This window comes from Armigeres subalbatus, unplaced genomic scaffold (genome assembly GCF_024139115.2).
Source record: "Armigeres subalbatus isolate Guangzhou_Male unplaced genomic scaffold, GZ_Asu_2 Contig1972, whole genome shotgun sequence".
Classification (NCBI taxonomy): Eukaryota; Metazoa; Arthropoda; class Insecta; order Diptera; family Culicidae; genus Armigeres; species Armigeres subalbatus.
The window spans coordinates 46,825-62,091 of record NW_026942806.1 but is presented as its reverse complement, the minus strand read 5'-3'; the positions used below and the strand labels follow the sequence as shown (position 1 = coordinate 62,091).

At 40.8% G+C, this 15,267-nt stretch overlaps 2 protein-coding genes and 1 long non-coding RNA gene across 3 annotated transcripts; 1 reads left to right on the top strand and 2 right to left on the bottom strand.

The window, feature by feature from the left end:
• The first annotated feature begins 2,870 nt into the window (after positions 1-2,870).
• On the top strand, positions 2,871-7,208 carry LOC134203562 (uncharacterized). The gene has a single exon (XM_062678412.1). It carries the CDS (start codon positions 2,871-2,873, stop codon positions 7,206-7,208), a length of 4,338 nt encoding a protein of 1,445 aa, XP_062534396.1.
• Positions 7,209-8,221: 1,013 nt separating this feature from the next.
• LOC134203560 (uncharacterized) lies at positions 8,222-8,755 on the bottom strand. Its single transcript, XR_009977643.1, has 3 exons — positions 8,629-8,755; positions 8,447-8,522; positions 8,222-8,376 (listed from the first exon to the last, which is right to left on the bottom strand). It is a non-coding gene; the product is annotated as an uncharacterized LOC134203560 (long non-coding RNA).
• A 5,385-nt stretch (positions 8,756-14,140) lies between these two features.
• LOC134203561 (uncharacterized) lies at positions 14,141-14,896 on the bottom strand. Its single transcript, XM_062678411.1, has one exon. The coding sequence runs from the start codon at positions 14,806-14,808 to the stop codon at positions 14,218-14,220; it is 591 nt and encodes a 196-aa protein (XP_062534395.1). The 5' UTR covers positions 14,809-14,896; the 3' UTR covers positions 14,141-14,217.
• Between the last annotated feature and the right edge of the window lie 371 nt (positions 14,897-15,267).

Below are 15,267 nucleotides of genomic sequence, written 5' to 3'. Positions count from 1 at the left end.
GTGAATCCATTGAATTCGTACGCTTTGAACAACGCACGTGTTATTTCACAGCAGTACCCAGTATCGACAATGAATAATTCATGTTCGCGATTGCCGTTTTTCCCTCCACCGATGCCGATCGTCAATCGGACAGTTACTTCAAGTGTCAATGTGGTCCAGTATCCTGAAGCAGCATTCCAACCGGTCCAATATCCAGAAGTTCCAGTATCCTGTTACTGCTGCATTCAGCGCTCCTATAAACCGATCTAGCATCCCCAGTAATCTAACACCAGAGCAGAATCCACAAGCATCGGATATGCTAAACCCTGCGCACTATGGGGGATCCCCATACAAGCGAGCGGTCAAAAATAAAATTGGACTTTTAAAGTGATTTTCCACTTAGTTTTAGCTGTGTATGGTCGAAATAGCATGAATATACAATTTCCAACCCCCCCCCCTTTGGGGATCGTCTATGAATTACGAAATTATTTTTTTCATAGGTTCGATTAACGTGACAAAGCAAACCTATTTGGGAAGTTGAAATTTCGTGCGTTTTCTTAAGGAGAAGGAAGGGGCTGTACAAAACTAAGTTCAGCAATTTATGGACATTATGGCGGCGATCATGTTAAATGACATTAATTTCATGACATTCCGTGATATTTTTGTTCTCACTCTCATGCCTCACAATTTGTATTTAGAACAATTTGTTTGACAAAGTACTAGGATCTGAAGGATCATAAAGCATTAAATGTTAATCAAATAATCAGAATTGAAAATAACTTTTGAAAAAGGGTATTAGCAAATTAGAAATCGCAATCCCATGACATTTTACGTGTACAAGTTATTCAAAAATGAGATTAATATATTCTCAAAAATGTGGACATTCATTGTGGAATGTAAGAATGCTCCATTCTTCCGAAAAGCAAAATTCTTTTAATTTAAATAACAACACTATTTGAATTACTTTTGATTTGTTTTCATGATTTCTACAAGTTATATACAGCATCATTCTTTTCTGTGTCAAGGTTTAAGTCTTCAATGATATTTTCTTCAATTCCATCAACGATGGAAGATGAGATAAATTCATCTAAAGTATTAGAAGATAAAGAACTTTTGAAAATCTTCAAATATTACAAAATTACGCATGGCATAAGAATAACTAAGTGAAAAATTTTTTTCCAACGTCTCCTCGTTATCCAAATCGAGCTTAAAATGGATCTGATTCATGTAAGGCACGAAGGAAAATGTCAACATTTGCCTCTCTTGATCATTTTCTTGCATTATGAGTTCTAAATTTCTTCAACTGTTTATATTGACTTTCCGCTGGTTGTTCAGCCAGTGAACCTCAAAGTGAATAAATATTTCCCTACCATTAGCCAGACATTCATGAACACTAGCAGGAATTTCATACGCTCCGTTCTAACTAAGATATTGTTCGTCTTTACTTTTGCAATAAACATGTCGGGAATTATTGATTCCAGGAGATTTATAAATATTTACATATTATGAAATCTCATATTTAGTTCTCCATCAGTAGCTAATGAATAGCTCAGAAAATTAGGTTTAGAGAATGACTCAAACCACTCAAGCCCCAAACGCATTTCAGCGGAATGGCGACGGAAACGGTAAAATTTGACAGGAAATATATGAGCGAACTGTTAAATCCTTCCGTTACCGTTGTGCTGCATTGCATTGGGGTTTTATTCATTTACTCCTTTGAAAAGTTAATTAAATGAGCTCAAATGGTTATAAATAAAGTCGAAGTTATTACCAATAAATGTATTTTGACCATACCCTTTGAGCGCATAGTTCAGTCTGACCCATTTTCAATAGGAAACGATGGGACTAGATTTCCCGTCGAATGAAACTTGTTGCGAGAAAATCGGACACAAATAAGTGTCTAAATGGCGATTGCGTTCTTTTGCGCACATACATACAGACGCGCATGCACACACATACAGACATCACCTCAATTCTTCGCGCTGAGTTAGTTGATATATACCACTAGGGGTCTCCGGGCCTTCTATCAAACATTCGTTTTTGGAATGAGCATTAACCTTGGAGTACGAGAGAGGCAAAACACGGTAAAAAAACAAATGAAAAAAATCAGAGTGACTTAACTCTGTTAATTGCAAATACTGGCAAGAAATTCTTTCAGGACATTTTAGTCGAAGCTTTGTCCTTGATGTGTATCATAAAAGAACCAGGGATTCCTGAGGAAAAAAGTTCTTCACTATCAAAGTTGAAAATAGCGTCGTTTTGGAAAAAATATTGCTTCCGCATTTTTTCAATTTTTTTCACAGTGTAACCATTAGTTTTGCACACCATTTAAAAGCTTATACAATAACCTTTGTAATGATGTATTAACATTGAAGAAAAAACATTTAAAAATATTTCAATAAATAGTTGAAAATAAAATATTTTTTCAGAAAATTTGCTAACTTTTTTACCCATTTCTGACTTTGCCACCTTATATCTTTGGAACTAGTGCACCTAGAGACTTCAAATTCAGAATTTCTCTTAATTAGAGTATTGACAATGGAGAGAAAATATTTTAAAATAATTCGGAAGACATGACATTTTCGATTAATGACCGCCCGAAATCCTATAGTGCTGCGGGAGTAAGATGCACACGAAATATTCCTACGATTCATTCGCCTGGTCCCACTAACGCTCAATTGGCGGCACGGCAAGTAATGCCGCGTGAGCTGCCAAGATTTAGTGGCGATCCCCAGGAGTGGCCGATATTCTATAGTTCCTTTAAAAACACAACGGAAGTATGTGGATACACCGATGCTGAAAATCTCGCTAGATTGCAAAGAAGTTTAGGAGGTTCAGCTCTTGAAGCAGTTCGAAGCCGCCTTCTTTTTCCAGCTTCCGTCCCTTTCGTGATGGATACGTTGCACAAGTTGTACGGAAGACCGGAGATATTGATAAACACCCTTTTGAAGAAGGTTAGAAACGTTCCTCCACCAAAACCAGATAACCTTAATACGATTGTCGCTTATGGTCTGTCGATACAAAATCTCGTGGATCATATTATTCTTGCTGATCAACAACCGCATTTAGCAAACCCAATGTTGTTGCAAGAGTTGATAGATAAGTTGCCCACTTCGTTAAAAATGCAGTGGGGTAGCTTCGAACAACAGTTCGCGAGCGTCAACCTGGCAACGTTCAATAGCTTCATGTCAGGATTAGTGAACCTCGCATCGGAGCTTAGCATCGACGTAGATTCGGCGCAGAATCATCCGAAGCCGCACAGAGGAGAGAAGCTGAAGCCTAAGGAGAAACTATTCACCCACGTGAACGAGTCATCAAGCGTTACGAAGAAGGATGATGGAATCGGGGAATCTTCATCGAGAGCGTGTTCTTATTGTGATAAGGATAGTCATCAAATCCTGAACTGTGGCGGTTTCAAGGCATTGGATATAGGTGCACGATGGAAGGCAGTGAGGCAGAAAAATCTTTGCCGATTGTGTTTGGTTCCTCATCGTAAATGGCCTTGTCGATCGAAAAAGGAATGTGGCGCAGACGGTTGTCGTATAAGACACCACACGCTTCTACATAGTAGTCGAAGCGAAAGCGCGGTGTCCACGAAACTCAATGAAACGGTCCATCAACATCACCATGGAACTAAATCCTATTCTCTCTTCCGTTACCTTCCGGTTACCTTATTCGGAAACGGGAAGAGGATTAACACCTTTGTATTCCTGGATGACGGGTCATCGTCAACGTTACTCGAAGAAGGAATTGCAGCCCAACTAGGAATTGAAGGTGAACAGGACAGTCTTTGGCTAAGTTGGACTAGGAAGATGGGTCGCCAGGAGAAGAACTCACGGCGGATTAGTGTGAAAATTACGGGTGCCGGGAAACAGAAAAAGTATATTCTGAATGACGTGCGAACAGTGCAAAAGCTAGGACTTCCATCTCAAACACTAAATTACGAAGAATTAGCGAAGTCGTTCCCACACCTCCAGGGACTTCCCGTGGTTAGCTACACCAACGCTAAACCTGGCATGATCATTGGTATTGAACATGTCAGGATGCTTACTTGCCAGAAGACACGAGAAGGCGGCAACAGCGACCCAGTAGCCGCCAAAACAAGATTGGGATGGTGTGTGTACGGGAAAAATTCTACCAGTGAAAATTCAATGGAGCAGCTTCATATCCACGCCGTCGAGAGTATCAGTAACACCGAGTTACACAATTCCATGCGAAAATTCTTTGCGGTTGAGGATGCTGTGATTTCGAAACAGATAGAATCTGAGGATGATAAGCGAGCACGCGGCATTTTAGAAGCAACTACTGTGCGCAAGGGGAATCGTATGGAGACAGGTTTACTATGGCGCAAAGACAACGTGTACTTTCCGGACAGTCACCAAATGGCGTTAAACAGACTGAAAGGATTAGAGAAAAGGTTGGGGAAAGATCCAGCACTCCGTAAGAAAGTTAATGAACTCATCGAAAGCTTCGAGCATAAAGAGTACGTTCGTAAAATCACGCCACAAGAGTTGGAGAGCTCGAACCGTCATCAAAGATGGTATCTACCAATAGGAGTTGTGACAAATCCCAAAAAACCGAACAAAATTCGAATGGTGTGGGACGCTGCAGCGAAGGTGAACGGAGTTTCCTTCAACGACATGCTTCTAAAAGGTCCGGATCTACTCGTACCGCTAGTGGATGTTCTGATACGGTTCAGGGAAGGCAAAATAGCAGTATGCTCCGACATTCGTGAAATGTTTTTACGGATTTTAATTCGAGATGCTGATAAGATGTCACAGTGCTTCCTGTGGCGCAATAGTCCGGAAGATAAAGTACAGGTATACGTTATCAATGTCGCCATGTTCGGAGCGACTAGCTCTCCATGTACAGCGCAATATGCGAAGAACAAAAATGCTCTAGATTTTGTGGAGCAATACCCCAGGGCAGTGCAGGCGATAGTCAAAAACCACTATGTGGACGACTTCCTTGACAGCGTCAATTCGGTGGAGGATGCCGTCCAACTGGTCAAGCAAGTCCAGCATATCCATGCAGCCGCTGGGTTTGAATTCGGAAAGATTCTGTCCAACTCTCCCGAGGTACTCGACTGCCTTGGAGAGACCAATCCTTCATCCAGTAAGTCGTTAACGGTGGATAAAGAAGTAGTTCATGAACGAGTATTAGGAGTTGTATGGGTTCCTTCAGCAGATCACTTCACATTTGATCAAGCAGAACCTCAAGCTGACTTCAAGGGATATTACGGAGCTCCAACCAAAAGACAAGTCCTCCGAACCATAATGAAGTTATACGATCCCTTGGGATTCATCGCACATTTCGTTGTGCATGGAAAGATCCTCATGCAGGAAATTTGGCGATCGGGGACGAACTGGGACGAGCCCATTGCAGAACACATTCAAGAGCTGTGGAATAGGTGGATACAACTGTACGAGTGTATTGGCGAAGTTCAAGTTCCTCGCAGTTTTTTCGGCGATTTTCAACCACAGAAAGTAGATGAAATTGAAATCCATGTCTTCACGGATGCAAGCGTAGCGGCCTGTGCATGCGTGGTCTATTTGCGGATGTCCCACCAAGGGAAGGGCTGGTGTTCACTCGTTGCTGCAAAAACAAAGGTAGCACCACTTCGGACTCTTTCAATCCCTCGTTTGGAACTCCAGGCAGCCATGATGGGATCTCGTCTGCTGCAAAGCATCTGTGCAGCATGTACTGTCAACATCAAGCAGCGGTTCTTGTGGACCGACTCAGCGACAGTTTTGGCGTGGCTTCGGTCCGACAGCCGACGGTATCACCAATTTGTCTCGTTTCGCGTTGGCGAAATTCTGTCGCTTACTAGCGTAACGGAGTGGCACTATGTACCATCGAAACTGAACGTAGCTGACGACGCCACCAAGTGGAATTCGGGTCCGTCTTTCGATCCGAATAGTAGATGGTTCCAAGGACCATTGTTTTTAAGAAAGCCACAGGAGGATTGGCCGAAGGAATTGGTAGATAAATGTAGGGAAGTCGAAGCCGCGAGCGAAGAAGTTAATTTCGTAGCAGTACATCGAGTAATAGAGGAAGTAATCGACGTGGAACGTTTTTCAAGTTGGCACCGTATGCTTCGAACGGTGGTCTACGTGCACCGAGCAGTGGACATCTGGAAACACATCCGGGAGAAGAACAAACGCGGTTCCGAAATAAACCGGAATGAATTTGTGAGGGCCGAAATAGCATTGTGGCGGCAAGCACAGTGGAAAGAGTACGAGGAGGAGATCAACGAGCTTAAAAAGGGTTGCAGTGTTCCAAAAAGAAGTTCGCTGTATTTCTTGTCGCCAGTCCTAGATGAACAAGGAGTGATTCGAATGGAGAGTAGGATTGGCGCAGCACCATACGTCTCTTTTGCAGCAAAGTATCCAGTAATACTTCCCAGAGAAAGCCGTATAACATATCTTCTTGTACAGTCCTTTCATCGTCGGTTCCTACACGCAAATAGCGAAACAGTTTGCAACGAACTACGTCAACAGTTTTACATACCTAAGCTTCGAGTTTTGATACGAAAAGTTAGCCGAGAATGTCAGCATTGCAAAATTAAGAATGCCAATCCGGCACCACCGCGTATGGGAGAGTTACCTAGAGAGCGCCTAACACCGTTCATAAGACCATTTTCCTTCGTGGGCGTTGACTACATGGGACCCTTTCTGGTCAAGGTTGGGCGCAGCAGTGTGAAGCGGTGGATTTGCCTCTTTACCTGCCTCACCATCCGCGCAATCCATCTGGAGTTAGTACATAGCCTAACATCGACCTCCTGCGTAATGGCTTTCCGCAGGTTTGTGGCTCGACGAGGAGCGCCGATGGAGATTTTTTCCGACAATGGCACCAATTTTGTGGGAGCTAATCGCCAGTTATCTGAGGAAAAGCAGAATATAAGGAAAATTAACGAGACCTGCGCATCTACGTTTACCAATGCACTTACCCAGTGGCACTTCAACGTTCCGGCCGCCCCCCACATGGGAGGTCCATGGGAACGCATGGTGCGTTCCGTCAAGGTGGCTATGCAGGCCATATCAAACAGTCCACGTCACCCCAGCGATGAAGTTATGGAGACAATTATGTTGGAGGCAAAAGGAATCGTTAATTCACGTCCACTAACTTACATTCCATTAGAGGGTGAGAACAAAAGAGTCACATACAACCAACCATTTTCTGCTGTACGGATCAACGGGTATCAAACAGTCAGCGGTGAATCCTCTTAACGATGAGAACGAGACAGTTATAGGCTATCGCAGAGTATTATGGATGAATTCTGGCGCAGGTGGACGCGGGAGTATCTCTCGGTATAGACTCGGTGAACTGAATGGTTTGAGGCAACGAGACCGCTGCAACCAGGTGACTTGGTCATAGTCGTGGACGATACAATCAGGAATAAATGGGAGCGAGGACGGATCCTGGACACCTTCCCGGATAAAGCTGGACAAGTGCGTCGAGCAAAAGTGAAGACTGCCAGAGGAGTTTTCACTAGGCACGCTATAAGGCTAGCGGTTCTTGATGTGGCGGGTCCTGGCAAGAAACCGGGAGACTGTGTTCCAGAACCGGAAGTAGTTCACGGGGTGGGGAATGTTGCCGATACCCCTCGTTGCGGCGAAATATAAGTGAGCCAACTGTCCATTCCGTCACACTGAAAGTCATCTTGACGCGACAATGACAGAGGAAAGAACAACTGAGTTCATGAGTAAGCAGATTATGAATATAATAAGAAACTTGAACAGTCAGCAGATTTGAAGAAAAGATTGTATTTTATAATTCAGCAGATAAATCACCGATTGTCCTCTAACATAGTTTGGGGAGAGACAAGTTTGATTGATCGTAGTCCACCGTGCGCTTCCTAGTTAGAACAACGACCTTGAACTGAAATACCGATAACACTGAATTTCTGCACAGTACGGCAACTAAAAGAGACGGTGTTCGTTTTTCTACTCACGGGAACAAACATGATATATTGTGTTCGTCAAATGTACTATTCGAGTAATGGGCGGTTAAGTATAATTACAATACAAAAATGGCCATTTTTCAGTACATATTTTTCGGCATACAGCATCTATTATGGTGCTTATACAATCCCTTTTCTCAGATGAAAACAATTAGGAATGTAAAAATAATATAGTAGGACCATACATGAAAAAAAAATCCGTACCATATTCTTTGATGTTTGTTGTTTTTCATATTTTGTAGTGATAATGAAGTAATTAAATGAATAAGCACACAAGTCTATCATTGCACCATCATAATTTTTATTATCTACATCAAGTTCTTGAGTATTTTTATCGGATGAAATGGGTAGATATTATTGAACATCAATCAGTGCCAGAAACCAATTTTGGGGACTTTCGGAGCCGACTGCAGTATACGTTCCCGAGAATGTTGCTGTAATGAGCGTATGAAATCAATTCAGTTGTTAAGATTCACTATTAATTATACATATAAAAAAACATACCCTGTAATCGGCGGTAAAGAATAAAGACGGTCACTTTCATGGTCAATTTGATGAACTCCTCGTCCGTGTGTTGGATCTGTAGATTTTACATGGAAATAATTAATTCGACCTTTTTGGAATTTCATCGAGAATTCAGTCAAGATTTAATCACTTAACTTAACACTTAACCAATATACACTTACTTTTTTCTAGAGCTTAGAGATAGAATTAAACGAAAAACAACTTTATTTCAATGATGCAAACAGGCCGCGATTTTATTTTTCGAACTGCTGTCATGGCTACTGCATAAACATGTTCGGGCTGTGAAATTACGCATACGACTCACATTTATTGCCAAAGTTCAATGCATAGGGTAAATGATCCAATAGTGGAGGAACTAAGCACGTTCCAACACTATTTATTCTCCCATAATAATATCGAATCGTATTTCACCTACCTTTAATATGCATTCGAAAGCTCTCCGCTTCTATTTTTATATTGAAATGCTTGTGTTGGAAGAGAAACACAGATAAAAATATGTTGTGATTTTAAATGTATTTTCATGCACATATTTGGAACATGCAAATAAACGTAACATTCAATTGATCTCACTGTTCTCTTAAATCGAAATAAATTTAAACTGTCCTTGCTTGTAAAATTCAATCAAAATTAATAGAATATTGAATGTTCATTCGTTTGAAAGGGTTAGCTGCAATTTTACACGTCGTTGAATTTTCAAAACTATTTGCTGTGAACTATTTTTCAAGCCTAAAATTAAAACTCTAATTACTGGTACAATGTTCCAATTGTTGCGATATTTCTTAATTTGCGTTCCTATAGTTACGAATCCCATTGTTTTTCAATTAGACTCGCAACTATAGGAACACTACTGCAACAACGACGAAAAAATGTTAAGGTATTTTTATGGTATTTACCAGTTTAGAAAGGCTATCAAATATATTATGGCTCGGCTCGACAACTGACAGATATACTAACTGTTTGACAGTGTGGGTTGCTGCGATTGATTTGTAAGTTTTGAGTATACCATACTACCGCAACTATAGGAACACTATCGGAACTTTTACCCTATAGGAATTTTATCTTTCGATGATATAATTCGGCGATGTGTGTGTGGCAGCACGATGAATTTTTGTTTGCTGAAAATTGTATACCATACTGTTTGACGCAGTACCATACCTGATATACTTTTGTCATGTTCTAGTGAGGTTGACTTCCCAATTTCGTTCTAATTTGGAAAACAAGAAATGGTAGAGAAACACCATGCTGTATGTTTACCGCCTGTATTATTGGTGATTTATAATAGGGTATAGTATGCGTTCTCAATAAACATCAAGTTCCAGCATAAATTGACAATAACATGACTTGTAACAATATCATTTATTTCATGTGAACAATATCCACCAATCTACGAACGGTTTTTAAATATGCGGGTAGACACTTAATATATTTGTTACATTTGGCTTGAAGGCCTTCAATGTGATTTTTAAAAGTTAATTTTTGATCTAGCAGAAGTCCTAAATATTTAGCTTCGCTAGACCAATTAATTGGAACCCCATTCATAGTGACAATATGTCTGCTAGAAGGTTTCAAATAAGAAGCTCTCGGCTTATGTGGGAAAATTATAAGCTGAGTTTTGGAAGCATTCAGAAATTTTCCATTTTGCAAGTAAGTGGAGAAAATATCCAAACTTTTTGCAATCTACTACAATGACACGAAGGCTTCGCCCTTTGGCTGAAAGGCCCGTGTCATCTGCAAACAAAGATTTTTGACACCCTGGTGGTAAATCAGGTAAGTCAGAAGTAAAAATGTTATACAAAATGGGCCCCAGTATGCTGCCTTGGGGGACACCAGCCCTTACAGGTAATCTATCAGATTTAGAATTCTGATAGTTTACCTGCAGTGAGCGATCTGATAAATAATTTTGGATCAGTTTAATAATGTACAGAGGAAAATTAAAATTCATCAATTTTACAATCAAACCTTCATGCCAAGAAGAGCAACTCCAGTCGAATATCCTTCAGATTTGTTGAGCCGAATTAAGTTCGTAACTCTTAATAACTGATGAGTGGTTGAATGCCCATGGCGAAAACCAAATTGCTCATCAGCAAAAATAGAATTGTCATTAATATGAGCCATCATTCTATTTAAAATAATCTTTTCAAACAATGATATGGAAATGCTAATATCATCTTCCAAACTTGGACGTACATGTTCATTATAGAATTAGAGGCGAAAGTATAGAATTGATAGTTCCGTTAGGATACGGCAGGCATGAAGAATGTTTTTATAGAAGTCGATTTGAAAGCGAGCGGAGGGCAATATTTGTGATGGCACATATCGCACTTTTCAAACAGTTTGCTTATTGAAGAAAGCAAACTGATTGGGCGATAACTAGAATCCTCAGCTGGATTTTTGTCCGGCTTCAAAATAGGAACAACTTTGGCGTTTTTCCATTTATCTGGGAAGTATGCCAATTGAAAACATTTGTTAAATAAATTAACCAAAAAGGATAAAGAGCTCTCAGGAAGTTTTTTGATAAGTATGTAGAAAATACCATCATCAGCCCCGGGGTTTCATATTTTTAAATTTTCTAGTAATAGATCTCACTTCATCCAAATTAGTTCCCAACGAAGGGTCAAAAACATTGTCTTGATTGAGAATGTCTTCGAAGCTCCGTTTAATCTGATCCTCTAGTGAGACCTAGACTAAAATTATGGGCACTCTCGAACTGCTGAGCAAGTTTTTGAGCCTTTTCGCCATTTGTTAATAAAATTTTATTTCCCTCTTTAAGCGCTGGAATTGGCTTTTGAGGTTTTTTAAGAATTTTCGTTAATTTCCAAAAGGGTTTCGAACTGGGATCCAACTTCGAGACATTATTCTCAAAGTTGGTATTTCTCAGAATAGCGAAACGTTTTTTAATTTCATTTGCAAATCTCGCCAAATAACTTTCAACGCGGGATCGCGAGTTCTTTGGTATTGCCTTCGCCTCACATTTTTAAGACGGATCAGTAGCTGAAGATCGTCGTCAATAATAATGGAGTTGAATTTAATTTCACATTTAGGAATTGCAATGCCTCTGGCTTCGACAATTAAATTTGTGAAAGATACGAGAGCATTATCAATATCACTTTTGGTATCGAGAGGAATATCAACATCAAAATTCCTATCGATATACGTTTTATATAAATCCCAATCAGCCCTATGATAATTGAAAGTAGAGCTGATTGGATTATAAATGGCTTCTTGTGAGATTTCAAATGTCACAGGAAGGTGATTGAGTCAAAGTCAGCATGAGTTACCAATTGGCCACACAGCTGACTTGAATCAGTTAAAACCAAATCAATTGTCGAAGGATTTCGAGTGGATGAAAAACAAGTTGGGCCATTGGGATATTGAATAGTATAATATCCCGCAGAACAATCTTCAAATAAAATGTTGCCGTTGGAATTGCTTTGAGCATTATTCCATGAACGGTGTTTGGCATTGAAGTCACCAATTACGAAGAATTTTGATTTGTTGCGAGTCAGAATTTGAAGATCAGCTTTCAACAAATTTTTTTGCTGCCCATTGCATTGAAAAGGCAAATAGGCTGCAATGAAGGAAAATTGACCAAAATTTGTTTCAACAGAAACTCCCAAGGTTTCAAAAACTTTGGTTTCAAACGAAGAAAATAATTTATGTTATCTATTGATGACAATGGCGACACCACCACAGGCGCTGTCAAGACGATCATTTCTGTAGATAAAATAATTTGGATCTCGTTTAATGGAGAGTCCTGGTTTTAAATAGGTTTCAGTTATAATGGCAATATGCACATTATGAACTGTTAGGAAGTTGAATAATTCATCTTCCTTTCCCTTTAGAGAGCGGGCATTCCAATTTAGAACTTTCACACAATTATTTAGATCCATTGAAACGGAGTCCAATAACAATTTTTTGTACTTTATACCAACCTGAACAGCTTCTGGTATGGTATTTGCTTTGAACATTGCATCAATCATGTGATGCAATTGTTCAGTTAAAAAATCAAAATCGGATGCAGTCATGCTACCTGAATCGGCAACATGACCATTATTTTCCGTTGGGACATGGGTATAAACCTCATTTTGAGAAGAGAAATTTTGTCTACCAGCAGCGATGTTTGCATACGTAGGTACATTCGAAAAATTTCGACCGGTAACTGGTTTCGAAATTTGAGCGTTTGAAAAATTTCTACCCGTGTAATGTGGGATCCGATTGGAATTTCCCGTCATCAATTTTGCACGGGAATTCAAAACTTTTTTGCGTGAAGGGCATTCCCAGAAATTGGATTTATGATTGCCCCCACAATTTGCACATTTAAATTTATTGGAATCTTCTCTCACAGGACATGCGTCCTTGGCGTGAGAGGTTCCACCACAAATCATGCATTTAGCATCCATGTGACAATGTTTGGTTCCATGACCCCACTTTTGGCACTTACGGCACTGGGTGGGGTTTTGGAAATTTCCCCCAGGCCTGTGGAAATGTTCCCATGCAACACGGACATGGGACATAATACAGGCCTTTTCCAAACTTTTCATATTATTTAGTTCACTTTTGTTAAAATGAACTAAATAAAATTCTTGAGAAATGCCCCTCTGGGAAGTACCAGAGTGGGATTTCTTCTTCATCTTAATTACTTGGACTGGTGAAAATCCAAGTAATTGAGAAATTTCAATTTTAATCTCATCCAGTGATTTATCATCACTGGAGAGACCTTTTAAGACGACTTTGAACAATCGCTCAGTTTTGTCGTCGTATGTGAAGAATTTATGGCGCTTCTCAGTTAAATACTGAAGAAGACGTTTGCGATCGTCAAAGGATGCCGGCAAAACGCGGCAGTCACCTTTCCTTGCAATCTGAAATGAACCCTTGACCCCCTGAAGGTTACTCAAAATCTCATTCCGGAAGCCAGAAAACTCGGCAACAGATACCACAATTGGCGGAATCCTTTGGTTTTTCGCATGAATCGAATCACCTGGGCTAGAGGTATATTCGATTTGCTCAATTTCATCGTTAATCAAATCGAACTGATTGCTCAGTTCGATTGGAGAAGAATTATTTCCGATATTAGAGTTAGAAGGAATATCTGAATTCTCCAGCTTCCTTCTATTTTTTCCGCGCTTTGGCAGGACGGTCTTGCAACCTTGTTTCTTTGAAGGAAGTGGAGAATTCAGAGACTCCCCCTTCCTCTTGTTTTTGTTAATACTCATTGCTGAGCGTGGAGACGTGACCTTCTAAGAGGTTTTTTCCCAGAACGGTGTCCCTGCAGGATTACCACCGCTTGTCGGAATTTTACTTCCGCAAACGGGTCCAACGTAAAACGAAGGCACGGGTCCTTGCAAAGATCGTAACGGGATCAGTGGGTACAAATAGCGCTAAGAAGCACCGTTGAAATTAAAATAGCTTCGGGTAGTATTAAAAACTTCCTTCCGCAACGAGAGAAAGAACCGCACAGCACGAAAGCACGATGCGGTCCGATGTACATATTTATTCTGCTTATTACCCTGATAATGCCTGTACCAATACTTAACACGCTGATTCTGTCTATCATAAACAAATAGTCGCAAAGCGAAGGAGGATGATTAATCGAGAATGATTTGCGGATCCTCCGTTGGTGCCGCAGAACAAACGTGCCCGGGTAAAATGTAATATAAATACATATTTATTTTGCCTTCTACGTTTTTATGACAATTGTTTCTATCTGAGCTCAGCTTAACAATATTGTTTTTAAATATTCATCTCGTCCTTCAATAAATACAAATTTTCTTTGCCGTCAAGCAGGTGCACTCCGAGCGGAGCGGCGGCAGAAATGGGAATTCGTAGCACTCGGAAAAAGACGCAACGGGCGGTGCCGCTCTGACGCAACCACGGACCGCCTTTTTCGGTTCGCAACGGGGCGGGATCCTGGCCTTCCCGCAGCCGGGCATCGAGGCCCTCGGGCAAAGCTGGGTTTTCGCTATGAAACAGTCGGGGGCCTGCAGCGAAGGCGCTGGGGTCGTGCAGGGGGATTTGGCCGCAACCTGAAGTTTCGTTCTCCGTGCAATTCCATGTGGTTGATTGTCCTCGCAGGAGAACTTTTTTTGCTTGGCTGGATCCGGGCAGGGGCGCCATGTTGTGACGCCTTCGGGTTTATCCCCGCATGATTCGGGCTTTTCTGGGGACGTTTGGGCCGGTCGTTCTTTGCATACTTTCTCCTTGCAAGCCTTCTTTTTGCTAAAGTCGGTCAGACCGTGGTTTTTACTTTTGGAAGAAAAAGGGCGCAACTCTGCAATTTTTACGACTACGTCTAATTTTCTAATCGGTACTGCTTTGACAATTTCACTAAAAATTTTAAACATCTTGAAAGTGATGCGTTTGTGGGTGTTCCAAAAACAAAGCCTGATGTGACGGAATTGCAGAAAATGAGTGAAGAAACTCAGCGGGAAATTTTTGCTAAGGCTACTAGATGAACTTTTCACATGAAAGATTGAAAATATGAACGATGTTTATTTTTTGTTAAACTTTTGGATTATTTTGAATTTTCATACCAGTCGATTTGATTATTTGCAAGAGCTTTACACAGATGTGCTGCCACGACGGCCCTCCGACGAGACAGGAGATTTTTTTTTCAGAGGAGAATTCATTTAAAAACTAACCCAGCACACGTGGATTGTAGTTGTCAAACTACCACACGGAAGTGTGCTGGAGTGTCGGACTCGACCGTACCGGTAATACCGACTAAACTCCCTTGGGCTCCGCCATCGTTTCCCCCAGGAACTACCTCCCAGTACTACTTCTGGAGGATGGCAGTACTTAAC

Excerpts from the sequence above, each read along its gene's own strand:
- LOC134203562 (XM_062678412.1), top strand. The coding sequence starts at position 2,871 with ATGGATACGTTGCACAAGTTGTACGGAAGACCGGAGATATTGATAAAC.
- LOC134203561 (XM_062678411.1), bottom strand. The coding sequence starts at position 14,808 with ATGTTTAAAATTTTTAGTGAAATTGTCAAAGCAGTACCGATTAGAAAA.